The following is a 26811-nucleotide window of genomic DNA, read 5'->3' as shown; positions in this document are numbered from 1 at the left end:
CCGTCTATTTTGAACAGGCTTTCAGCCTTGTAGTTCCGAAAAGCCTCGTACGTCACGGAACGCGTGTCCTGTACCACACCTGCTATGGTCGAAAAATAAATTTGAAGATGGTCAAAACAGAACGCATATTCTGATTGGGATGAAGATGGTCTCAAATTGTTGGTACTGTAACTGTCATATCTTAATACTAATAACGGCGTGTCCGTCCGTCCGTCCGTCCGCGCGCTATCGCGTTCGCGTCCGTGCGGTTCGCGTTCACGCGGAGGACTGTCGCGGGCTCGCGGTGCGCTATCGCGGAGTGTGCGCGGAGTACCGTGCGCGCATCGGAAAAGCATTACAGTGTGACTAACAGGTGCATCTCATCGGACCAATAAATATAGGCCTTATTTTCAACACATATTTCAATACCGAACACGTGCACACACCAAACACTTGCATATAGGCCTATTTCAGCAGAACATGACTATTTCCGGAATCCTCCAGAATGGTTAACATAAAAATTATTCGTTGTGGTAAGGCCTATAACCGTTTTTGCGTTCACGTTAAATTTCATTACTTTAGTATAACGGCCTATATCCACGTCCAGATACTAATTTCGGGGCAGGGCTTGGAAGAGGCGAATGATGGGTTTCCAGATTATGGGTAGGCCTTTACCGAACTACCGAAGTAAGCATCAAACCTATAAAAGAAACAGAGTTGATTAAGTTGTGTCAAGTTGGGTCTTGATCATTGAGAGACGCATTTCATAGTAGTTTAAAAAGTCAGGGCAGGTATTATGGGTAACGGGTTTGGGTAATTAGAAATAGGCCTATCACGAGAAGCGCCCGACCCGAGAACCGCGAAATCTAGTCAATTATAATAACGAAAAGTTTCAACAACTTAGGTACTTAGGTAACCAGTCAGATCATTATCAATATGACCATATGTTGCAGTGAAAAATAGGTAGTACATTTTTTTCCAGTTGGTATGAGGGATAGAGTAATCTGTGACCTTTTTATTTTATCATATTTTATCTATTTTATCACAAATTTAACTTATTGAGAGGAATATCAATCTATTTATAATATACCTTAACCGAACCACCACGACAAAAAGACACAACTGACATAGTAATAGGATTAATGATTTACTATATCATCTTAAAATTCAACATACACATACGTTAAAAACTAAGCAAACCAACAACCTTGTTCCGTATGTACAACAGCTTACTATAAAGCTTCTAGGCAAGGAAAAAACCCAAAATTGCAAATGAAATTAATAAATTTCAGAAAACACAGTTTAGAATTATGGACTATTGCATAATTATGCTTTAATAAAATAAAGGCAAAAAACGATAGAAAAGTAAGTAACATTTCTGTCAAAAGTTGGGTTTTTTTTTCTTCTTCTTTGAAGCACCACGTATGTTCTGGTCATGAAAATACGAGTAAAAGAATCAAATACATGGCGTTCGTTAATAGGTTAGAGCATTGCAGTGTATTTTTCTTGTCGCGACGCGGTTTGTTTAAGAACTGCCAATACCAACTGCGTATACAATGTAAGTAGTTTAAAAACTAAGGTACGAGCTTTGCACTGCTTGCCAATTGTTTTCATCTATAAAAAAAGAAAAAGAAAAAGAAGAAGAAAAAAAGAAAACCCATATGATGTCATAAACCTTATCTCTACCAAATAATAAAAATGACCATATCAACCGGTGCAGGTTAATAGTACAACATGTCTCAGATCAAGACCCATGACCGATAATAGACATAAAACTCCAAGTGATGTTAACATTTGATGAAAAAATACAATTTTTGAGATTTAATTAGTGCCACCAAGACCCTGGTACTCATGTTCTGTCTCGATACTGTTTATATCAAGCCCTTGGTACGTGGTACCCTCCTCCTCTGGTGCGACGGCATCATTTACATCTTGGTAATCTGGCGGCTCGTTGGTTGATTCCCGTCTTTCCATGGCTAAGTTTACCTCGTAGTGTCCATTTCCTTCGGTTGCTTGATCGTTTTCATTAGGTTTGCTTTCTGTGCGCTTTCTACAAATAAAGTTTGAAAATGAGTTCGCACTACATTTGTGCATTATCAAAGATCAGTATTGATTCATATTCAAAGAAGGTCAGGTTATCAAATTTCGATCACCATAGTTCATTTCCCAACTGGGTGCATTTCCCTCGACTGACTGAAAAAGGTGTGGGGGAACGATCCCACTCCCTTTGCGCAGCCACTGAGAGTCCCGTAGTAAGATTGTTAATGTTCTCGTAAACGCACCATCACAACCATCCCCACCAACAACTCCACCGGCAAAGTAATCTCAACCCGCCCGCCAACATCACCACCATTTACCAACATCCCAACAACATTACTAGTTGGGTGATTTAGAGCAATTCCGTGACCGTGGAGAGCGAAGGTTCGTTTCTCAGTGGATTTGTCTTCTATGAAGGTTAATTAAAATTAGCGGGGGTGCCCCTCGCGAAAATGTGGGCGGAATCCGTGAGAGCCCGAAATCCAAAATGGCCGCCGTCGGCCATTAAAAAAATTATTTTTTCAATGGTTTGGCCTACAATGCTGTTCAGTATATGTTTTCAGAGGTTTTTTGGGTTGAGGAATTCATATCTGATGTTGATTTTATGATATGACCAACTTTTGACCTTCAAATCCAAGATGGCCGCCGATTTACAGCTCAGAAAGGTTAAATTGTCACATTTGTCGTATAGCCTTCATAATAGGGTCTAATTAAAGTTCTCATCATGCTGAGTTAAGTGATTGATTCTAACAACTACCAGTAATAATGATTTGACCTATTTTTGACCTTCAAATCCAAGATGGCCGCCGATTTTTCAGCTCAGAAAAGTCAAATTTTCACATTTGTCGTAGAACCTTCATAATAGGCTCGAATTCAAGCTCTCAACATGCCGAGTTGAGTGATGGACACTAAAAACTACAAGTAATAATGATTTGACCTGTTTTGACCTTGAAATCCAAGATGGCCGCCAAATTTCAGCTGAGAAAGGTAAAAATGTCAAATTTGTCGTATAGCCTTCATAATATACTCTAACTAGAGCTCTGAGCAGAGAAGTGCCACTTCCCTGCTCTGAATAGTCAAAGAGTCTTCATAATAGCCTAATGAATACCCATTCTGGCACACACATACACCCCGCACAACTACCCACACACCCCTTCAGGTCTACGTGTGTTTTGCTCTGCACCCTATCAACAATGAATGAATGCAGCATCAAATTATATATTTATCTATATTTAGAAAGAAACATATTCTATGAGACTGCCGAGTTGAGTGATGGACACTAAAAACTACAAGTAATAATGATTTGACCTGTTTTGACCTTCAAATCCAAGATTGCAGCCGAATTTCAGCTGAGAAAGGTAAAAATTTCAAATTTGTCGTATAGCCTTCATATACTCTAATTAGAGCTCTGAGCAGGGAAGTGCCACTGAGTAGTCGAAGAGTCTTCATAACAGCCTAATGAATACCCTGGCACACACATACACCCCACACACCTACATATGCATATATTCACATTATTTGAATGAGTTTAGTCTATATTGGTTTCAGGTCTACGTGTGTTTTGTTCAATGAATGAATGCAGCATCAAATTATATATTTATTTATATTTAGAAAGAAACATATTTAATGAGACTTGTGCATAGATCACCTACAACACTGCTTGCTTGTTACCTACAGCAAAATCATCCCCTAACATTGTCTACTGAAATATGGCAAGCCGTGTAGGGCCTAAGTTGTCTGATACTATCGTCCAAGGTAAACATGGTAAATGGGGTTACAAACAAAAAGGAAAAACTGGTCAGGACTTGACATATAGGGTGATTTTTACAACACCTCTTCATGGTAATATGGGTCTAGAAGTCATTACATGCATCACTTACATTATATCTCTATATCATCTTCAGACAAGCTTGAAAAGGCTCAGTGTTCAACTAAACCATCAAGTTCTGAAAGTGATGATGAGACAGAGGGACCATTGGCAATCAAACGCCCGCGTTCATCTGTGCGTGGACCTCTCCACGAAAAAACTAAATGTGTATGGTGCATGCATGGTGTGGATCTGAAGTGATCGAATAGACCACGGAGTAAGCTGTTCATAATCAACACACACTCAGCATCGCGCTCCTTTAAGAGCCACACAGTCCTCGTAAAAGATGGGGAGCTGAGGGATCGTCTCATACAGCTTGTTGAGTCCACGTCAGCACTGTCAGATCCTTTCGCAAATTGTTATCGTGTACTACCATGCCTGCTTCGCGTCCACACCCTGAATGCGCCATACACATTTCGTTTTGTCGTGGAGAGGCCCACACACAGATGAATGCAGGTGCTTGGTTACCAATGGTCCTTCTGTCCCATGGTGGTTGACTTGGACACTAAGCAATGTCACTTTCTTTGATTTCATTTGCGCTCGCTGTCAGGTCTTTTCAAGCTTTTCTGTTACTCCTGTTGCATTGCCTGCTATATCGATCTTGAAGTCGTCAGTGTCGACGATAACAATGGCTGGCTTGCTGTCGGCAATCTCCTGTGGGCAGGCTGCTGATGCTTAAAAGACCATTAGAGTCCAATAATCTTAAAGTCAGCATAGTTGATGCAGACACGATTCTTGTGTAGAGTTCCACCAGATCTTTACTCCTCGTCGATATGAGGTGGCCAGGCGACAGTAGATGTGTCTTTGATCTTCTTAGCCGCCGTGCCAGGTTCTTCTGGAGGAGCTGCTCATTACTGATACCAAGTGATGAAATGGCAGCCTCAATGTCATCACCTTTTCCCTCAATATCATGGAACCACTCACTCTTGTTCGTCTCATTTCTCTCTTTGAAGCCAATTGTGTCTTGATACCCATTAACGAGCATTGAGCAGGTCTTTGAGATTGGACGATTTTACAGCACCCACTGTATAGCCATAGTCACTATGCATATCATAGTCATGCGTTTGTAGTCTGCTATAAAGAGGGGCTGCAGTGAACGGATTCTGTGCTCAAGATGATCGAATCCACAAATTCTTCACCTCTGCGAGACGCATGTTCTGAAAACACATCAATTTGTCGGTGGTTGACGTGCTTCAACCAACAGGCATGGTGGTACATGATATCAATTTGCTAAAGGATCTGACAGTGCTGACGTGGACTCAACAAGCTGTATGAGACGCTCCCCCAGCTCCCCATCTTTTACGAGGACTGTGTGGCTCTACAAGGACCGCCATGCCGAGTGTGTGTTGATTATGAACCCGTGGTCTATTCTGGTGCTTCAGATCCACATCCTGCATGCACCATACACATTTAGTTTTTTTCGTGAAGAGGTCCACGCCAGATGAACGCGGGCGTTTGATTGCCAATGGTCCCTCTGTCTCATCATCACTTTCAGAACTTGATAGTTTAGTTGAACACTGAGCCTTTTCAAGCTTGTCTGAAGATGATATAGAGATATAATGTAACATTTGATGCATGTAATGACTTCTAGACCCATATTACCATGAAGAGGTGTTGTAAAAATCACCCTATATGGCAAATCCTGACCAGTTTTTCCTTTTTGTTTGTAACCCCATTTACCATGTTTACCTTGGACGATAGTATCAGACAACTTAGGCCCTACACGGCTTGCCATATTTCAGTAGACAATGTTAGGGGATGATTTCGCTGTAGGTAACAAGCAAGCAGTGTTGTAGGTGATCTATGCACAAGTCTCATTAAATATGTTTCTTTCTAAATATAAATAAATATATAATTTGATGCTGCATTCATTCATTGAACAAAACACACGTAGACCTGAAACCAATATAGACTAAACTCATTCAAATAATGTGAATATATGCATATGTAGGTGTGTGGGGTGTATGTGTGTGCCAGGGTATTCATTAGGCTATTATGAAGACTCTTCGACTACTCAGTGGCACTTCCTGCTCAGAGCTCTAATTAGAGTATATGAAGGCTATACGACAAATTTGAAATTTTTACCTTTCTCAGCTGAAATTCGGCTGCAATCTTGGATTTGAAGGTCAAAAACAGGTCAAATCATTATTACTTGTAGTTTTTAGTGTCCATCACTCAACTCGGCAGTCTCATAGAATATGTTTCTTTCTAAATATAGATAAATATATAATTTGATGCTGCATTCATTCATTGTTGATTGGGTGCAGAGCAAAACACACGTAGACCTGAAGGGGTGTGTGGGTAGTTGTGCGGGGTGTATGTGTGTGCCAGAATGGGTATTAATTAGGCTATTATGAAGACTCTTTGACTATTCAGAGCAGGGAAGTGGCACTTCTCTGCTCAGAGCTCTAGTTAGAGTATATTATGAAGGCTATACGACAAATTTGACATTTTTACCTTTCTCAGCTGACATTTGGTGGCCATCTTGGATTTCAAGGTCAAAAACAGGTCAAATCATTATTACTTGTAGTTTTTAGTGTCCATCACTCAACTCGGCATGTTGAGAGCTTGAATTCGAGCCTATTATGAAGGTTCTACGACAAATGTGAAAATTTGACTTTTCTGAGCTGAAAAATCGGCGGCCATCTTGGATTTGAAGGTCAAAAATAGGTCAAATCATTATTACTGGTAGTTGTTAGAATCAATCACTTAACTCAGCATGATGAGAACTTTAATTAGACCCTATTATGAAGGCTATACGACAAATGTGACAATTTAACCTTTCTGAGCTGTAAATCGGCGGCCATCTTGGATTTGAAGGTCAAAAGTTGGTCATATCATAAAATCAACATCAGATATGAATTCCTCAACCCAAAAAACCTCTGAAAACATATACTGAACAGCATTGTAGGCCAAACCATTGAAAAACTAATTTTTTTAATGGCCGACGGCGGCCATTTTGGATTTCAGGCTCTCACGGATTCCGCCCACACTTTCGCGAGGGCACCCCGCTAAATTTTTAATTAACCTTCATAGATCCACTGAGAAACGAACCTTCGCTCTCCACGGTCACGGAATTGCTCTAAATCACCCAACTATACAGCCCAGACCCATGTTACAGGGAATTCTAATTACCCACCTGATATATGCAATTATTGTCAACCCAATGATGATAACTACAATCAATATAGCTCCCAAGCCTGCTCCAATCAAAGCCCTATAATCGTGATTATATCTGATGTTTCCCTGGTTATCTGATGCTGTAAAAGCAAAATATGTTTGATATTAATGTTCTATTAAATCAACTATTTGGCACAATTACGAGACATGTGTACAAGTACGTCGTGTGATAACGAAAAGAGTCAAATCAGTCAATCTGATGACATGCTTTAACCCTAGAACTACAAAGCCATATTTTCTAACACGGACTACGAAGGAGGGGGGGGTGTTGCAACACCCCTAATTTTCAATTATAAACCCTAAATTTGGTACCAATATAGCTATGTCGCTATGACGACACATACTGTCGCTATGACGTCATAATGTGAGGCGCCCATGCAAATTTGGGAAATTCTGGCTATGTACAAAAGGCAAAATTGATTTTCAATTAAAAATTCTACAAAAATGCGATTTTCACCACATTTTCTCCTCAATATCAAGGAAAATGACTATTTCAACCTAACTGACAAGTAAAAAGTCAGTAGTTTTTGGAATAATTTTACTAGAGTGAAAGGAAAATCATTGATTTTACTATAAAAACCAATGGTGGGCCTCACCAAACACCCTCTATGGTCATCTTAGACGGTTGGTCCTACCCCGGGGAAAGGTGCTAGGGTAAAATGTTTTCACTAAAATGAGTTTTGGGTCGTAAACACGTGTTTTTTATGACGGAGAAAACAAATCTTCGTAGTTCTAGTGTTAATACATTTTGGCACAAAACATAATGGAAAAACAGTGGCTTAAACATAATAACAAACATACATTATTATAATAATATTAAACTATTAAAATACATTTTGGCACAAAACATAATAACAAACATACATTATTATAATAATATTAAACTATTAAAAACATTAAAGATTTAGGTTATAGAGGTTTGTAATATTTGAATTCTTCGTCAAGCCGCTTTAAAAAAGTATCATATTCCATCAAATGGAGAATTATTGCTCGAAGTAAATCGTACTCTACCAGCAGCAAAAAATGCAATTTATGCATTACTGAGAAATACTTTATTATAACTAAACCACAAATGTCAACCTTGAACCACAGAAACGAACTAGCAAGTGACTGCAGGCATAGAAAAAAACATTTACTGTGTAACTATAAATAAGTCGCTCTTTTAGAATGTTTAGCAATAAGTAGGCCCAGACATGAATACGCACTTAAGACGCGTATTGTGTTGCGCAACTTTAAGATACGCGGTTGCGTTAATTCCTCTTGCGCTGGCATCAAAACTCAATACATATTCTTTGTCATTTTACACATTGCATCTGACGAGTGTGGATGGGTTAAACCATCTATACGAAACAGATTTGTATTGCTATGTGCTAATTTCACTAGTATAATAATAATATAAATAAATAAATAAATAAATAAATAAATAAATAAATAAATAAATAAATAAATAAATAAATAAATAAATAAATAATGAAATAATGAAATAAACAATGAAATAATGAAATAAATAAATACATTGATTAATCATATTATTGTTCAAATAAATGAATTAAAAATGCAAACCTGTCGTTACATGTATCCAGTCTGTCCAGGGAATTCTATTGCCAATTACATTTGTTGGTGTGGAAATAAGTTGCCAAATTCGAAACCCATATTCGCCCCCAATTTCCAAATTGTTGAAGATGATCTCTGTATCAGTTACTACTCCCTGAACAGCTTCTTGATTGGAATTCCATAACTGCAACTCGTAGTGGTACTCTATCGTGTACGTTTTACTGTGGCATTGTAGAGGTTGCCAGATAAAAGTTGCCGAACTTGGTGTTACAGCCTTCACCCGAACACGAGATTCAGATTGATCTGTTGATATTATCATAATAACATGACTACATGAATATCTAGCAATACCAATTGTGCGTGATGTCCTGAATATATTTTCCCAAAAGGCTGTAGCGATAAGGGCAAAACAGCTTTTTAAACTCTGTCATAAATAGTCGAATACGTCGCCCCATAAAATGACCAGTTAATAGTGATCTGTTTGGGAATTATGTAAATCGTGAAGCATGAAAAAAGAGTGAGGTGCAAATGCTAGTACCTGGAAAATATGTACGGTGTGTTGTGCTAACCCAGTCGCTCCATGGACCACTTTTCGCATTCATTGTATATCGCAGTAGAAATTGATAAGAGGTGTCACATTCCAAACCATGTATTAGTATATCTGTGTTAGATACGATTCCTTCCTTGACTACTGCACCGTCTTCATTTTGTAGCAGCTGGTACTCAAAGCGCAAGCAACTATCTGGAACTCCATTCCATGTTGCCCGCATACTCTTGTAGCTGTAACGCGCCGTCTGGAATACCAATGCTGCAATTGACGTGAAATCAATCATACAAAAGTAAATATAAAACCATATATTTAGCACTTAGGCCTATATGATAACACATGATGCAGTCATGTCTACAGTAGAATTCATCTCGACCTTTGCAGGACTTAAACCCCATTAAAAGCTATTAAACCAAGATAACACTCATTGAAACAGCTCAACTGATTAAATCGGATCTTCTCTGGTTGTGCACATGTGTCTGTTTTACATGTGCGATATCGCAATAAAGCTGGTATTATAGCTTCAGTTGGGTAACCGATTATAAAGGAAACGGAAGGAAACAATGGTATGTGGACCTTTGTTCACGAAATGAGACAATGGCCTGCTTTTTGTTAACCAGCATTCTTGAAAATGAGCAACATAATGATTGTTGACTTAACACGGTTTGGAAATAATTTCTTCATATTTTTGGTGTTATTTGTCGTTTACATATCCTTCCTAAAACACAAAAGTGCGACCCTCTCCAAACACCTAAATTAGCTAAAAATTTAGGACATGTTACAAAACTATATTTTCTAGAATTTCATAGAATACTTTAAATGTAGCTTGTACCGTTTTTTTGTGTCATCCTTCAGAACGGAGCGGTCCGTTACCAATATAGCTCAATATTTTCGGTCAAATCTCCATTCAATTAACACGGGGAGTTGGCTAGCTATGAGCTAGCTATGTTTTGCCCTCACTCAAATTCTACGAAAGTGCGACCCCTTCTGAACATCTAACCTAGCTGTAATTTTAGGTCATGTTAGAGAAATATATTTGCTAGAAGTTTGGAGAATACTTTAAATATTGGCTGGTTATTTTTCACACAGTGATGTTAACTAGTCAAGTGCCCATTCTTCCCACATACATCATTTGTAGAGGTCACGCGTCAATGGTGAGAGCACTGTGTATTGTCTATAGGAAAACGGACAGTAACTGCAGTATGATCTTAATCGACGTCTAGGACATGTTGTCGGTAACTAGATCTTGCCATGATGAATACCAATGGTAAGTATGTCAATAAAGAAGATTTTGTTACGACATAGGTATAATGGAACAGTTTATGTCCGGTAAATGTTTAAACATTTGTGAAATGTTGGCCCTATCACTACGAAGTGGGTGTACCAACAGTCATCCAGCATCAAAAACCGAAAGGACTTAGAAAACTAAACATACATATGGAAAGGTTTGGATACAAAACGATTCTCTTATAAACCATCTATGCACAGTTTCCACCTCGATACACATGAGCACACAATTTCGTCCAAGAGCTTCCAAGCAAGCAGTGAATTGTCTCTACACAGTCTTTGATTACACTACGCGGTTGAGTGCATAGCATCATAAGAGCTCTGTGAGCTTCGAGCTGGTGCCTAGTGGAAAATAGGCATCTGTGGTTGGTTTTTGTCACTTGAGGTTTTGACTGTTAAAATCTATATTTTGGTCAAAAAATGTGCTTGGATTGATCGTTTTCAACAGATTAACCACATTCGCCTTGCTATAAACATTGAATTGCGTTATCTGTTGACGTAATGAAAAAATGTGCTTTTAGGGAGAAGTGTTAGCTTTAGTTCAAAATTTAAAAAAATCTGATTGGATGAAGGGAACACTTGAGGTTTTGACAAAAACCAATCACAGATGCCTATTTTCAACCATGTAGTGCAAACAAAGACTATGTAGAGACCATTCACTGCTTGATTTGAAGCTATTGGACGAAATTGTGTGTTCAGGTGTATCGAGGTGGAAACTGTGCATAGATGCGTTTATAACAGAATCGTTTTGTAGCCAAACCTTTCCATGTATTCAAGAACTCCCTCTTCGTATTCAGTGTTACAAAATAGGGATCAGTAGGACGAGGGTTTGAATAATGTGTAAGAGTCAACCTGGGATGTAGTATAAGGGGGTTGTAATATCCTTCGGAAGGGGTCCCAAATGACCCATCTCGAGTTCAAATTGGCTTGACCCCCTTTGCGCACACAAAACCCAAAACAACTTATTCAAAAACTTCAAGAAATGTGTTATATTTCGTTTTCCTAAGCTGGTTCATCCCAAGGTAGGTAATGACGTAGGTGAGTATTTCGCTGGAGCGTAACAGTACTGCGTAAACGCGCACAAACAAGAACGGTTTGTTGGCACGCTTCTGGCGTGCCCCCCACTACGTGCCTCTATGACTCTACACCGTTGATCTTACCTTCAGCCGTAGTTGCAGTTACTCCACTATGTTGTGGGCGGTATATGATTTGACCATCATCATCAAATAAACGTGATTGTACCGTTATCCAGTAGGTAGAATTGGCATATAATCCGTCGGTTACGTAGATTAAAATAATGGCATTGTTTCTGATCCACTTAGTATGTCGTCTATATGAAGGATTCTCTAGTTCGCCACTGCCTGCAGAATCTCCACATAATCCATCTTCAGCAACTTGATATATCACCTGGAACTCTGCGTTAGCATCATCAGTATCCCAACTAACGTGAAAATAACTTGAATAAACTGTAACTCGGAGATCTGTGATTAAAGAAGATTGATGGATGACGTTTTGGGATGGACTTTAATGTGTCTACAAAGTCATTCTATCGAAGTGTATATAATTAAAAAAAAGTAACATGCATCTTTATTTTATATCCCATGTTTTAATTGTGTACATGTTTACGTTGGTCACATAACAAGCAAACAAACAATAACAATAATTGACTAAATGACACTGCTGTGTTTAAGCAAACACGAATATCTATGCCCGTGACTACCCCAATCACACCCTCCGAACGAACCGCTTGTCTTGGGTCACTGAAAATCCAGTGTAATAATTGGATTCCTTACCCCTATAATATACATAAATTTTGTTACCAGTGTGTTATTATTTTTTGAAAAAAAAAGCAAAAATAGACACAAATTGATCGAACGGTGTAGTACCCCCTTAACACACCATGGCACACTTAACACACACAATAGCCCAAAACACCAATTTACTCACTCCCCGTAGCCTATCACCTCTAGATATAACTAGGGATCATCGACCATTTACCAAATATGAACCTTGAGGGCGCTGTAGTTCGTGAGCTAGAGCTGTTTAAATGCTAATGTAATGCTATAATGTCCTTTTAAGTGAGACATGTTATATAACGGACTTTATCTCAAAATAACTGATGCACAGTAATTAACTTCTATGTATCATTCATTTATGATCCTAGAGTAGAGACCCGTGATGGCCCTAAGCCTAAAAGCCTTATTTCAACATAGGCGTACCTGATATAGTAGTAATTTCAGAAGTGGTGGGAGAAGGACTGAGACTATTTGTACTCGCTAATACCGTAGTCCAACCACTGTTGTAGGTGCCACCGGATGATAGCACGGCAGAGACGCGAACTCGAAACTGGTACCTTGCGCCAGGTTCCAGGTTGTTAAATACAACAAGTGTTTCCATTTCAGCAGCACTATACATCACAACGTTGTCAGACTGTCGTTTTAGTTCATAATCGTACATGACGTGGGTATCATTCTGCGTGTTGCATGGTGAATGTGTGTCCCATGTGAAGATTAGGCTTGTGTTTGATGTTACGAATAGTTGCACCATGGGGCTTGTTACAGAAGATGCTGAAATATTGGCAGTCAAGAAAAACAATTATTATCTATATTTCTTTCTCTCTCCTCACACTGCTTCCTCCTTTGACGTTCATTGCTTTCTAATATTTTCACGCTTTTCTATTATATCTTTAACTAATGACTAAAAACAAGTATGCATGCGTTTAAACCTAGGTTTCCAAATGCAGACAGCGCTAATATGCCCAATATGACAAAAATTGACAGTGAGTTGTTGGAGATTATTATTCGTTATTAATCAGTAATAGAAAGAATTTTAGAAACGATTTTGTTTCACAAGTTCAACCAGTTCTATAATAAATTTAGAACATGCAAATGTGTTCATCTCATCGCAAAAGTAACATTTTAAAGGTTAGAATCATAGTAGTTTATTTCCTCCTTTCCCTCCTTTATTCCATGCATCTTTTTGGTTTGTGGTGCTTCCCTCCAGTTTTGGTTTCCCATGTAGGACGGTAATAGAGGTGTTAGTCACATGCTCGTCCTATCCTTGTTTATGTGCCGTAATCTATTAACTATTTATCTTTGTTCATTTTGAATGGAAGTTAGGCAATATTGTATTTTTATAATATTGATGTCCTTGAAATGGGCTTTTTTGGTGTTTATTACCATTGACAAGTATAGTAACTAACTAAATAAAAAAAAAAAAAAAAAATAAATAAATAAATAAATAAATAAATAAATAAATAAATAAATAAATAAATAAATAAATAAATAAAAAGAATAAATAAATAAAATGAAATATGTTTTCGAGCTGATTCTAAATAGACAAAATTAGATGAACGAATGTGAACGCGGTATGTGAATACGGGATGGTATTCAACAGGTTCTTTTGGTTTCAGATATCACGCCACATAAATGTCATCCCCATAGAGATGTGTACTAAATTCGCATTAAGAAATTATGATGGTTGAAATCAGCCCTTGCTTGATCTCGCTAATTGAAAAGCAATAAGTTGACAGTCAGTATTTTTCACGACTGGCCCTTAAATTCTATGATACCTGGAAATTACATACCCGGGTTACATACTCTTCATGCAAAATCATTCTATTGTTTTTTAGAAAAGTGTGTTTTAATTTTGGTGGTGTGAAATCTTACATAAACATCACGTGACATCGCGTCTCCCGGTTACCTACCGCGTTCACGCATAATGCCGCAGGCTGTCATAATGTATCTGATAATTTTTACACCTACTTCGGGGTAAACCTATTTTAATCGACACCCATGTGTCGGGGCCAGTGCCAGTGTTCGTCTGGTAGGTTACACGAAAGCTGTAGTCGGTGTCACACTCCAAATTAAATAGGCTCAATTCAGTCGCATTTGTTATTCCTTCTCTTGTTTGTTCCCCATCCACTCTAATCAGCTGATATTCATATTGCACTACGTCGTTATCAATACAGGTATGCGTATATGGATTCCACGCAAAAGTACCCGTACTTGGTGATTTGAATAATCCTGACACAGATAGTTCTGTAAATTACAAATAAAAAGCATGCACGAGTTTGGTTTGCGTCCGCAATTTATGAACACACGGAAGTGAAATGAGTTACCTCTTCCAGACGTTACAATTATTTTCGCCACTATGTTCATTGCAATCCATGTATCTCCATTAAACTAGCCAAAACAACATTCCGCCTGTTCATTCCATAAGCTACAATCCGGGCGATAAAGGTTGGCACACAAAGGATTAAATGGCTAACATCCTTCCCCGCTCCCCTATTCGGGGAGAGGGAGGGGGTGGTAGGGTGGGAAAAATTTTGGGTCAAAATATAAAAACTGATACAATATTTTCAAAAGTTCATCAAAATTTGAAAAGTTTTTAAAACAATTTTGAAAAATTAGAAGAAACATAATGAAAAAAATGGGATCATTTAGTGAGAGATTATCATAAATTTTCTCAAAATGTTTCGGTGACAGAAACACCAAAAAGGGGTCATTGGGTGAGAGGGAGTTCAGTGAAATAAAAAGGGGGTTATTGGGTGAGAGTGAGTTCGAAAAATGGGGGTCAATGTATCCGCCCACCCCCATTTTTGGTGAGTGCCCCCCGAAGCCCCTATAAAAAATAAATGTTGACATTTTTATAACGCCTTTCACATGTATCAAAGCGCTTTTACATTTATTCCGCTGTCATTAGAATATGTCAGCTGCCATACAATGCCCAAGGCATACTCATACCTTTGAGTGGCGCTCAATGGACAGTATTCCTAACAGCTCACCATTTCACCCCTGGGTAGAGAGAAGAAATTGAGGTAAAGCGTCTCGCCCAAGTGCACAACACGATGGCACCGCCGGGATATGGGGCTCGAACTCGAAACCGAGGTAGAACTTATACCGCCGTGCAACCGTGCCCTCAAATGTGATTTGGTTGAAATTATGCAAAAAAATGTCCTTATGGTTATACACCACTAATAGGCCTGGGCGATGCATGGAAATACGACGAGTAACTATTTGTTTGCATGGCATCTGAAAAGACTGCTTTAAAATCACTGAAATTGACCAAGTTATATAGCCAAAAAAGTACATTTTAGGGTTTGATGCTTCAAAATGGTATATTTTCTCTCATGATATTTTCTTTGTAATATTACCAAAATACATACGCACGGCATTGGTTTTATTGTTATTTTTCGGCTTCGAGGGCGCACTGTCATTTCAAGGTGTTTACGGTTCAGTGCGTTAAAACAAGAAAAGTCTCAAGTCAACTTATATTGAGTTTTTGATCATTTGACATCTAAATCATATAGTTTCACCTAGTGGCATTTAACTGTGAGAGTTCTGAAAAGAAAGAGAGCAAAGTATACCAACTTGATGTGGGGAAACAAAATACAGACTAGACAGTATGCAGAGGGGACGAAAAACAACAAATGTAGGCATAGAAGTAGCTAAAGTTTGATAGCCAAAAATTACCAATTCCAAGGCCCACAGAAGTGTTAAACCTGTAAAAACAACAGGGATCAATAGAAATACAAAAGTGCACTGGAACAAGTGATGAAAATCACTATGCACATAAGCAGACATAGAGAAACAAACAACCAATGTAGGTACAGGCAAAGTTCGATGCCAAAAATTGCCAATTAGTATAGCCCACAGAAGTGTCAGGAAAACAGTACAAAAGTGTACAAGTGATGAAAATCACTGTGCACATTATAAGCAGACCAAACAGACAACAACAAAAAAAAACCCGACGTTTCGAGCAGATAAACTGCTCTTCTTCAGGAACAGACAACAAAATATAAACTTCAACAGCGAAAATTACATGCTGTCGTTTAAAAACAAATTCAAGTCAAAATCTGAAGGCAAATTCAAATAGAACTTAGTAGCAAACACGACAACAAGCTCAGAGCAAAATAAGCGGCGTCTTTATTCTGTGAAAGCAAGTTTACTACTAAACATTTTTGTTTGTCTCTATGTCTGCTTATGTGCATAGTGATTTTCATCACTTTTTCCAATGCACTTTTGTATTCCTATTGATCCCTGTTGTTTTTGCAGGTTTAACACTTCTGTGGGCCTTGGAATTGCATACTGTCATACTCTGCATACTGTCTAGTCTGTATTTTGTTTCCCCACATCAAGTTGGCATACCTTGCTCTCTTTCTTTTCAGTTGTTCGTATATTCAATGTATCCTCTTGTATCATTTATTGATCCTTGATGTGTTTTGTGTCCTCGTCCGTTGGATTCCCCATTACCCATTTTTTGTGAGAATTTGGAAAATCCCACCCGAAATTAGCCATTATCCCATCAAAACCTGTGTAATAGGTAAAAAGTGGTGTTGAACCTTATATTTGAAAACGGTAAGACTCCCACTTGTAAAAGCTGTAACTGGAGCATGGTTTAAATTTGCATTTGCACCAATAAATCCATAATGTCTGCCTTTAATGCGCCAAAATTCAAAATAATTGAAAAATCTTAGTGGCATTTTGACTGCAAATCTTTGTTTTGTTTAAACACGTTTGCTGGCGTTAACAATATACCGAATGCGACTTGTTTGCGTTGGACATACACACAGGTTTGTTTTTTTCCCACCAATTTACCAAGCTGTCTTGAGCCATGTGACATTTGAGAGTTAAAAAGAATGAAATAATGAATTTTAAATCAAGCAAAGATGGAAGGAAATATTACTAACTTGTATTTTATCAGTTTCAAGTGAAATAATACATCTAGTATCAAGAATTCTGAAATTCGGGGATGGACGAATGTATCTCACCTTATGCTGCCCTAAACTGTTATTGAGATGAAATCTGATCAAATAATATAGAATTATTGTGTATATTTCATAGTCAACGTGCCTATGAGATGATTGTTTATCCATTATCAAACGTCTTACCTTCAGATGTCGTAAAGCTGACGCCTCCAGGTTCACCCAACATATATCTACTGGCTTGCCACACCCTTGACTGAACTGTAAAACGGTATGTTGCATTTACGTAAATATGATCACGCACGTGGTAAAGATAAACATTGTTGTTAAATCCCCAATCTGTAGTGAGCTGATCAAATATTGCATCGTTGCTTTCTGCTCCATTACATAGCCCGGAATTCAGGATTTGGTATTTGACTTGAAACTCATTGTTGTCTTGGTCACATGCCCAATCGATATTTAAAAAATTAGTAATTCTACGAACCCTCAAATTTGTAATGTAACATTGTCCTGGCAAAAAGAATGACAATGGTAATAGGTTGAGCAACTGGTTCGTCAATTCATTTAATGATGCACTTATTGATCAACTGATAAATTAAATCATTGATTAAGTCATTGATTTATTCATTCAAGTATTCATCCATCTATTCACTCATTAATCGATTCGTTGATTGATTTATCATTTGATTGATTGACTAATCCAGGTCAGCATTACCGTTACGGTGAACTGGATTAATTATCACATTTATGCTCAATTACATTGATATACGTATGCACTTAGGCAGAATGTCAATGATGTAATTCATCCGCAATCTGAAAAAGGTATATTTAGAATATGCACCAAATTGTATTTTACACACTATAGCAATCACAATTATACAATTGCAATTTCGCATTTTAGAATTACATGAAAGAGATCATGGCAACAATGTTATTATGCAGTAGAATCAGTAACATCTTGGCTAACAGACAAACTTTACTTGGTTTCTTTACCAGGTCGGGCTCAAAAACTATGTTCAATTAGCTAAATCAAGTTGGGCCACTTTTGACATTTCGTGCATATCAAGCTTGCATGGCGTAAAATCGACTCCCGGAATCGACTTTCATGATTAGCAATTGCATTTTTGCTCTTGTGAAAAAACAACAACAAGGGGCCAAGGCATAAATGTCATATGCAGTAGAATTACTAATATCTTGGCGGACAGAACAGCTTTACTTGATTTCTTTCCAACTACTGCACTGAAAATTCAGCAACGCAAGGCAAGTAGTTATTGATTTATTGTTCAAATATTGTTTCCCTCATTTTTGAATGTAACTCCACAACTGTTGTCTGTGCTGAAATACAATTTCCAGTGCAGTAGTTGTAGTCCTTGCCCCTATAATATACATATCTTACTTGTCACCAATGCGCTATAATTTTTGAGAAAAATGCAAAAATATGCACACAATTGGGCAGGGGTGTAGTACCCCCTTAATGGAGTAGTAAATCCAAATCACGTTTTTAACCTCGCGGTTTTAAGTCGACAATTGTTATTCGATATTAACAATAGGCAGTGTATATGTCACTAATACTCCGGTACAAACGAAAACCCTATCAGTGTAGTTTGCGTGCTTTGTAGTAAGTAGGCCTATAGGTTTATGATTATGATATCTATTCTGTTACACCATGACAGAAGGGGTAACCCGCCGGGGGTGGGGACTCGGGGTCAAAGTAGTGTACATGTCCAGTCCATTTTAGCCCAAAATTAAGGTGACATTTTTGTTTACTATGCCAATATTATTTTTGCCCAAATAAGGGTAAATTTGTGTGTTTATCATTTTTTTTTTACAATTTTACACTGGGGATCAGGAGGTTGAAATTTGTAGGTGGTGGTTTTATGGTGCTGACATTTTATTTTGTGAGGCTGGTTTTAGGGGATTGGATTTTTTTTGGGGGGGGGGGGTTGAGTTAACAAACCAACCCCCGGAAATACTACCTTGGTGCTCAGTTCAAATGACCATACGTCATAATAATAAGCCCCAAATATGGGTCTCATTTTAGGGCATCTTGTATAATAATGGCTCCCCATTTATTTACAATTTTTTTTGTATTTTTCGAAAACATCACAAATTTCACCTTAATGAAGCGCAAGTTTTTATTAATGATATTTGGTAACAATGTCGCAATTTTTTTTTTCAATTTTGACAAAATATCTGACAATCGTGGGCATAGTACACTATTCAAGCATTAACCGGATGGTGTGCCCTAGGGCTGGACTGGGGGGGGGGGCGTATTTTGTGATGGTGTGTAATTTTCCAGCCCTGCAACCAGGCGAAGCGGGAATGGAAGAAACAACAGAGTCTGCAGTGGGGCATGTAATTTCCCAGGGGTCGGGAAATATACTTAAAATAAAATCCCACCCAGGGCCAGTCGGATTATAGACTTCTCCGTAGTCCACTTGCCCATTGTGCATACTCATAAAACTTTGATTTAATTAATTTGTGCACAATTGATAGATTTTCACGTCTGATCTGATCTTTTTAGTTACCGCACTCCCTCTGTTTGTTGGTTTCCCAAGTGGACTACTCACTTTAGATTGCGGTTAACACGTTTAACACGGTTGTCTATGGATGAGATTGGATGCCGGATTTCTGGCTTACTAAAATTGGCCATGATGTAATGCATCTTTAAATGGATCTGGCTTGTGATTGATCGCCCAGATCTCATTATGGTTTAAATCCTCCGGGCACGTGGCGTTACCATTAATGACTACATCGTACACAACTGTGCGGCGCTTTGTGTACTAGGTGCACGAGCGCGCCTTGTACGTCCAGGCTTTGTGCTTGCTGTCAAACATGTTAAATTTGATTGATAAACAAGTATGATTGACAGTGTATGTTCCCGGTGTGTGTTAGGGACTAAGTCCCCGATCAAAGTCCTCTTTAGAATGCAATGCACATAGTCGATTTTTAGCTCGGGCTTTCGCGATTAATGAAGTGGTTGATTCTAAAATCAGAATTGTTCAGTATTGAAGTAATAATAATAATAATGGAACACAAAAAACCTTAGAATTCAGGGAAAGCGAGTTGGAAATATTGAGTTTTAAGACTACATTTGAATTGAGCGAGAAAAGTGATATTGCGGATGTTGTTGGGAAGGGAATTCCAAGCTACAAGGGCAGCATAACGAAAGGAACGCTGACCAGCAGATGATAAATTAACACGTGTGGTCCTAAGAAGTTTTTCAAATGATGAACGGAGGGAGTGTCATTATAATAATTATGTTGCATTCAATAATACAAGCCTTTATATGTCACTAATATAATTATATAAACTTTTTCATAGCCATTTACTAGTATTTTGATGCAATAAATAGCAGTATAATTTTGAGTTCAACTGAATGCGTTCATCATGTTTAATAACATTATTTTATTTATCAAAAATCAACTATGGCATAGTCTAGTCGGATTGGGATAGCATGGATCTGATGTTATCAGGTTAAAATAAAAGATAATTCTAATGAGGAAAGATGTTATTTCTGTGATTGTATCCAGGCGTGTGAAGGTATATTTATTAGGCATAAAACTTACAATTATTTCTAATTCTCTAAGCGTGGGGAGATGCTGAAATTTATAAGATTTATATACACCAGGCACAAAAAGAAACTCGTCAGTTATAGTCATCCTTGCTGTTCTTTAACTTGATAATTTTGGATTATTCTGAAATATACATTTTGTTAATTGAACTCTGCATTCTCATTTGACACCCTGTTCGTGAAAAACGAACAAGAATTGACCAAGATATGCGCCTCCAAAGCCTCAAACCCTTCGACGCTGAAAAGGGGGTATTAACAGCCCTACATGTATACACATCACCTCCAAAGTGGGAGTGCCCCCGGGAGAAAAAACAACTCAATATTTGGTGTGTCCACCACTTGCCAGCTCAAGGTCGTGTACGCGACGTGACATTCCCTCGACCAGGTTTGCCAATGTTACTTATGGAATATCTCGCCAGCAAGCAATGAGGGCGTGTCTAAGTTCCTGCAGGGTGATTATTTGGTTGTCCATGTTACCTAACCTGCGAGATACTTCTGCCCATAAGTTCTCTATAGGGTTCATATCCGGACTCAAAGCCTGCCAGTCCTGGTGTTCTACATTCTCATTTTCAAGGAATTCCTTCACGTGTGTCGGGCTCCGTGCGCTGTGCTGTTGTCATCTTGGATCATGAAATTGTTCCCGAAGACCCTTCTTGCAAATGGAAGCATAACTATATCAAGAACATACAGGTATTACCCCTGGTTCACGTGTCCTTCCAGCATGTAGAGGTGTGATTTCGACCTACTGTGAAATGCTCCCCATATTGTGATTCCATCACCACCTCCCTTGCCTCTAGGCAGGATTCTATCCTCAAAACGGGCTTGACCAACCTGTCTTAGGACCTTGAATCGGTCATATTGTATGTAGAGGAAGAACTGGGCCTTGTCACTGACGATCACATTGCACCTACATTGAAGATCACATTACACCTATACCTACATTGGCCTACTGTTAAATTCCCGTGTCTCTGTGACTAACGCAAGCGCACATGCCGATGTCTTTGCAGAAGTATCGGCTTTCATATTGGTCATCTTGCGCGAAAACCTGCACTAACCAGTCTATTATTCACAATTTTCCTGGTAACAGGCCCGTTTATGGACCTCATCCATTATGTTCGTAGCCGAGATGCAGGCTTCGTGCGGCCATTATCGATCTTCCCTGTCGGTTGTCTTTTGGGGCCGACCTGACCTTGGTCTAGGTGTAGTAGATCCGGTCTCTCGACGTCTCTACAAAAGTTTAGAATCTGCATCATGTGTAATTCCTAAAGTGGCACCAATATCCTTCTGTTTGTAGTCGCGATTACGTAAGTCAATGACGCGGGCGTATAAATCTGCGCTCAACTCGCACCCAATGATCAGAAATATCGTACACAACAGACAGATGCAAGAAAGTAAAGCTGGTTTCTTCACACAGTAATGCCAAAGCCAATGTAACCTTATGAATTATATCGCTAAAATAACTGCGAAAAGATTGCCCGATAGTTCATTGGTCAGGCATAAGAAGCCATTGACCTACATTACGTAATGTATGATTTGGAATGGTACCTAACACCTTGCTAGACACCCGAGATCCATTTTGCATGGCTAAAGAGTCATTAATGGTAAAAAAAATCCGCACTTAAAAACAGGGCTATGCAAAAAATAAAAATATTCCAAACCTTTGTCCATGACTTATATATTTACATATTTTGTAAGCTTTTCTTCATCAAAATGGTTTTTGTATCAAAAACAAACACGGCAAAAAAAATTAAAAAGTCTACTAATAGTAATAAATAAATGAGAAAAATCGTATCTGCGGTGATATGACTTTCTTGTACAATTCTTCGTAAGTTTATATGAATAACTGAATGCAAGAAGGTCGTACGTGCGCAGTTACGACTTTCTTGCGGAGGATACATATCATCTCATTTAGTAAGTGTGATAGCGGATTCACCGTCGGACAAGTTTGGAACTGAGAAGCTTTCGTAGTCTGACCTCTTCAGGACAAAGTACCTAAAGATGAGGTATGCACCCCTTGCCTACTGATGGCTTTGAAAAGAGCCGTTCACCGAAGACTGCCCCTTGTCAACAGCGAACAAACAGACCCAATTATCTTTTTATCTTTAGGTTTGGTGGCTCTGAAAAGAATCGTTCACTGAATTGATCTAAACTTAGACTAGGCTGTGTTGACACAGTTACTGGTAAGGACAGAGGACCAGTCAGCATTATCAAGAAGGCTATTGTATGTCTCGTACATTGTACATTCTTCACACCTTTCCTTGAGCAAAAAATCAAAAAGTGATCGCTTAAACCAATGGGTATTACCCCACTTTGACAAACTTTTCTGGTGTTGCTACAAAGAATGTGGTCGATCAAGGTTGATGATAGCGACCCTGACCGCGTGCGACCAACTCTGGTAACCTCTTTGATAATTTGGTTAAGGTTATTAATTATTTGAAACTGTTGTGATTTGGTAGTTCACGGCATCTTACGAATGGTTGTGAGCTTTGGCAAAAACTGCATTGCTCAATTCATAGCGAGCGTGTAGAAGAATTAAAATATCAAAGATATACTTTTATAGGTGATGCGGTTCTTGAGTTACGTTGTAAAAAGGGCCGAAACAACAGCACTTTTGTAAAACGTACATAACTCATTAACAACAATAAATTAAGCAAGTTTGAAAAGTATACGATTTGTAGAATGAACTTTTACAAAACATCAAGGTGTTAATTTTCAATAATATATTGATCTAGATAATGAAAATCGATTGTTAGGTTGCTTCGACCAACAATACCTCGTCTACCCTTAAAGCAAGTAGATTTACAGGTGTGAAGATATTTTTTTTGTCTTAGGATTAAGTATAGCCGGATCAAGGAGATTGAAATTAGTATCTCCAAGGTGTATGTTTCTTGGGTAACACATAACGAGAGCACATGATCAAAGAGTTCAACAAAATCCGTCTGTACAGGTGGTCTGTAGATACAACCTATCAAAAGTTGCTGAGTAAATAACAATAGCACTTACTAATCTAGTAACTTGCGCCGATTTGCAAGTCACAAAATGCGAGATACTCACCAACTTACTAGACTAGTTACGCGGATTCGGTGCACTCATCGGATCAAGTTCGTACCGCGTAAAATGAGCTCTCATGCTTATCGTCAAAAATCTCAGGTGTTTCATAGACATTAATTTTTGAATTTAAAATACCGCTTCGAATGTCCCATTGTTTAAAATTACCCATTTTAAGGACACCGACCAGATGGTTCATGTCTGATCTATTCAATTCAGTCACGTTTGCTACAAAAAGAAACGAAAGTGGCCCAAGCTGTTTTAGGACTACTTAACACAATTAGCCATATATTCGCTGGTAGACTACTTAACACAATTAGCCATATATTCGCTGGTAGACTACTTACTTAACATAATTAGCCATATATTCGCTGGTAGACTACCGATTTTATTGAAACAAAGCTTCAGCTTCTACAGTAGCTTAAGAATAAGTGGCATGTTTGCCTAATACTAATTTCCAAATTGTATACATATTGTTGTTGTTACAACCTGTATTTTTTGTTCACCCAACTGGAAAACATGAAGATCCATATATTTATATTAATCAGCTTGCAACATACATGTGGAATTTAAAACGCCATCAATCCCATTATCAAAAGTAGTTCTTTTCTTGCGATTAAAGCGCAATCTTAAAAAACCCACCCTCACCAGGTTACTTGTGCCTGGCAGACGTTTCGTCAGCTGTTAATGCCTATATACGGTTGACATAAAAAAATCACCATCAAATATATATGCTTCGCTTTGAATTTGTCTGTCTTTTATGTTGGACGTTTTTTGTATTGTTATGTCTGATATAAATAAGGATACAAGATACATTTCCAAATAATGATGATGTCGGCATGCTTACCATGAATATCAGACGCCAATACAAGCAGGACCAGACACAACAGAGAATAACTCATCCACGTAGTAGCCATATTGTAGTGATTTACAGAATGGTATAGAGGGTCGCATGCTTGCACATTTGATTATTTTGTGAAGAAGTTCCTTTTTAATTCAAAGACACATTATGGTTCATCGCTCCTATTGAAAGTATTAAGTTGAAACCTTAGTCACTCCGGGTTTGTTTGTTATTAATAATTTTTAACTTATTTATATATTGTTGTATTTCCTGATACTCAAATGGATTGAAATGGATTTTGTCAAACTGTATAAACATCTTACAAAAAGCACTTCAGCTAAGCTAAAGGAACGCACAAATTGTTGACAAAATGAGTGAAAAAAAATCCCAACAAATTTTCTTTAAAAAAAGTTGCGCGAATTAATGTTGCATTCTATGTAGGTGATAGGGTGAACCTGCAGACCCATGATAATAATACTGTATCAATAAATCTTGTATTGTTGCCATACTCAAACTGTATTTTAAAGGATAATTTCGTGATCCACGGCTTTATCCCCCAACTTTTCTCAAAAACAGTTGAGATTTTTATACCACTGGAAACCAAACATGTACAAAATTTTTTTTGCATTATAATTTGTTTAGAAAAGATATCGCCAAACTTAATTACTTTCTGGTACACCAGAACGAAATTACAACACAGTGGCCAATGTGATAACTCTTGTTCAACGGTTAGAATAATTACGGATTTTTTTCAAGTATGTATCGTATATCTATCGTGTCCGATTTGATCTCTGACATATTTGAAAATGTTGATATTTCTTGTTATCTTGTTTTACTTGCGTATGGTTTGTGCTATAGGGTTTGCTGCAATATTTCGTTTATTTATTTTGTTGTTCACTTGCATTTTATTATATTCTTTATTTTGTTTATATGTCTTTTAATGTAAACTTTGCTGTAATTTAGCTTGTGGGCTACAATGCATTGTGCTAGTAAACCACAAATGAATGAATGAAATAATGAATGATTGTATTGTACTTTGGAAACTAACAAGGAAACAAAATCAAGGCGGGACAAAACCCGATAAAACGACTGAATAATATTATTCGTTTAACTTCTACGATCGAAAAGTAATCAAACGCGTATGTGATACCCATATAACACTGTACGTACACGGAGTGCGGGAAGGTCATAACACATCAAAAGGACAGCGAAAATGAACATGTTGTGGAAAAGAAATACGCATATTTTTTAATGGAAATGTTACAATATGGTTTTGAAGGTGTCAACATTTCGTAGTCGTATTCAATTGTTGTGTAGTTTTTGCTCTTCCGCTTCCGGTTGGTGCGCCAATGGTTTTAATAATACAGCAATTTTTGCTCATCGTAAGCAAAAATTCTTTAAATAAAAAGACAAGTGTCTTTTTTACTCACATTCATCATCTGAGTATATGAAACTCTATTCTAATCATAATATATTTCATATAAAACTTGTTGATCAGCACCAATAATGTGCCTGTATGGGATCTTATACATAACATATAATAAAATTGATATGAACGTGTGAAAAAGGTTTGTTATTTGCAGTTTGTGTAAAATTGATATCGGAATGATCGAGAAAGTAAGGAATGAATGGCATACGGTGCAATTCAAAAAGTTGTATAGCAGTGGGTACTGGTAAATTTTTGGCACGCTGAGAGGGGGCAAGCAATTGTGGCACGCCCTTCGATAAGCTACCATACTCCCTCACACGTCCATTTTAATAGTGTTGCTTTAAGGTAATTATGCTAAAAGTTATAATTATGGCCGCTTAAAAATAGTAGGTGATTTCTTTCTTGAATGTGTTTTTAAATAATGAAAGTGCATGAAGAACAGCGTGGCACAGTGATTCACGTTCTAAACGTGATTTATGTGATTTAATTGTTTGCTTGATGTACTTGATTTTTGATATGCGTGATTTACTTGATATAATAGTGATTTACATTCTTGCTATTCAGTGATGTACCAAGAGGATATGCCACTTCAATCCTTACATGGAGGATGGGTCAGTGTAGTGGTCTTCTCATTCGCTCCTCACCACACTGGCCCTGGTTCAATTCCCCACGATGTCACATGCTAGTCCTTGTAGGTTTTTCTCCGGGTGCTCGGGGTTTTCCTCCTGCTTCTAAAATGGACCGCTTCCCATATCGCTGTCA

The 26811-nt window shown here is 38.0% G+C and overlaps 1 protein-coding gene across 1 annotated transcript; it reads right to left on the bottom strand.

Annotated features, from left to right (window-relative positions):
- Positions 1-1377: 1377 nt before the first annotated feature.
- On the bottom strand, positions 1378-17660 carry LOC140146586 (uncharacterized). The gene is made up of 8 exons (XM_072168456.1): positions 17344-17660; positions 14216-14491; positions 12671-13018; positions 11612-11932; positions 9156-9425; positions 8627-8920; positions 7023-7143; positions 1378-2029 (listed from the first exon to the last, which is right to left on the bottom strand). Exons 1-8 carry the CDS (start codon positions 17384-17386, stop codon positions 1801-1803), a joined length of 1902 nt encoding a protein of 633 aa, XP_072024557.1. The 5' UTR covers positions 17387-17660; the 3' UTR covers positions 1378-1800.
- Between the last annotated feature and the right edge of the window lie 9151 nt (positions 17661-26811).

Source organism: Amphiura filiformis, chromosome 2, assembly GCF_039555335.1.
Source record: "Amphiura filiformis chromosome 2, Afil_fr2py, whole genome shotgun sequence".
NCBI classification, from domain to species: Eukaryota; Metazoa; Echinodermata; class Ophiuroidea; order Amphilepidida; family Amphiuridae; genus Amphiura; species Amphiura filiformis.
The sequence above is the reverse complement of the archived record's forward strand: the minus strand, read 5'-3'. Positions and strand labels throughout refer to the sequence as shown.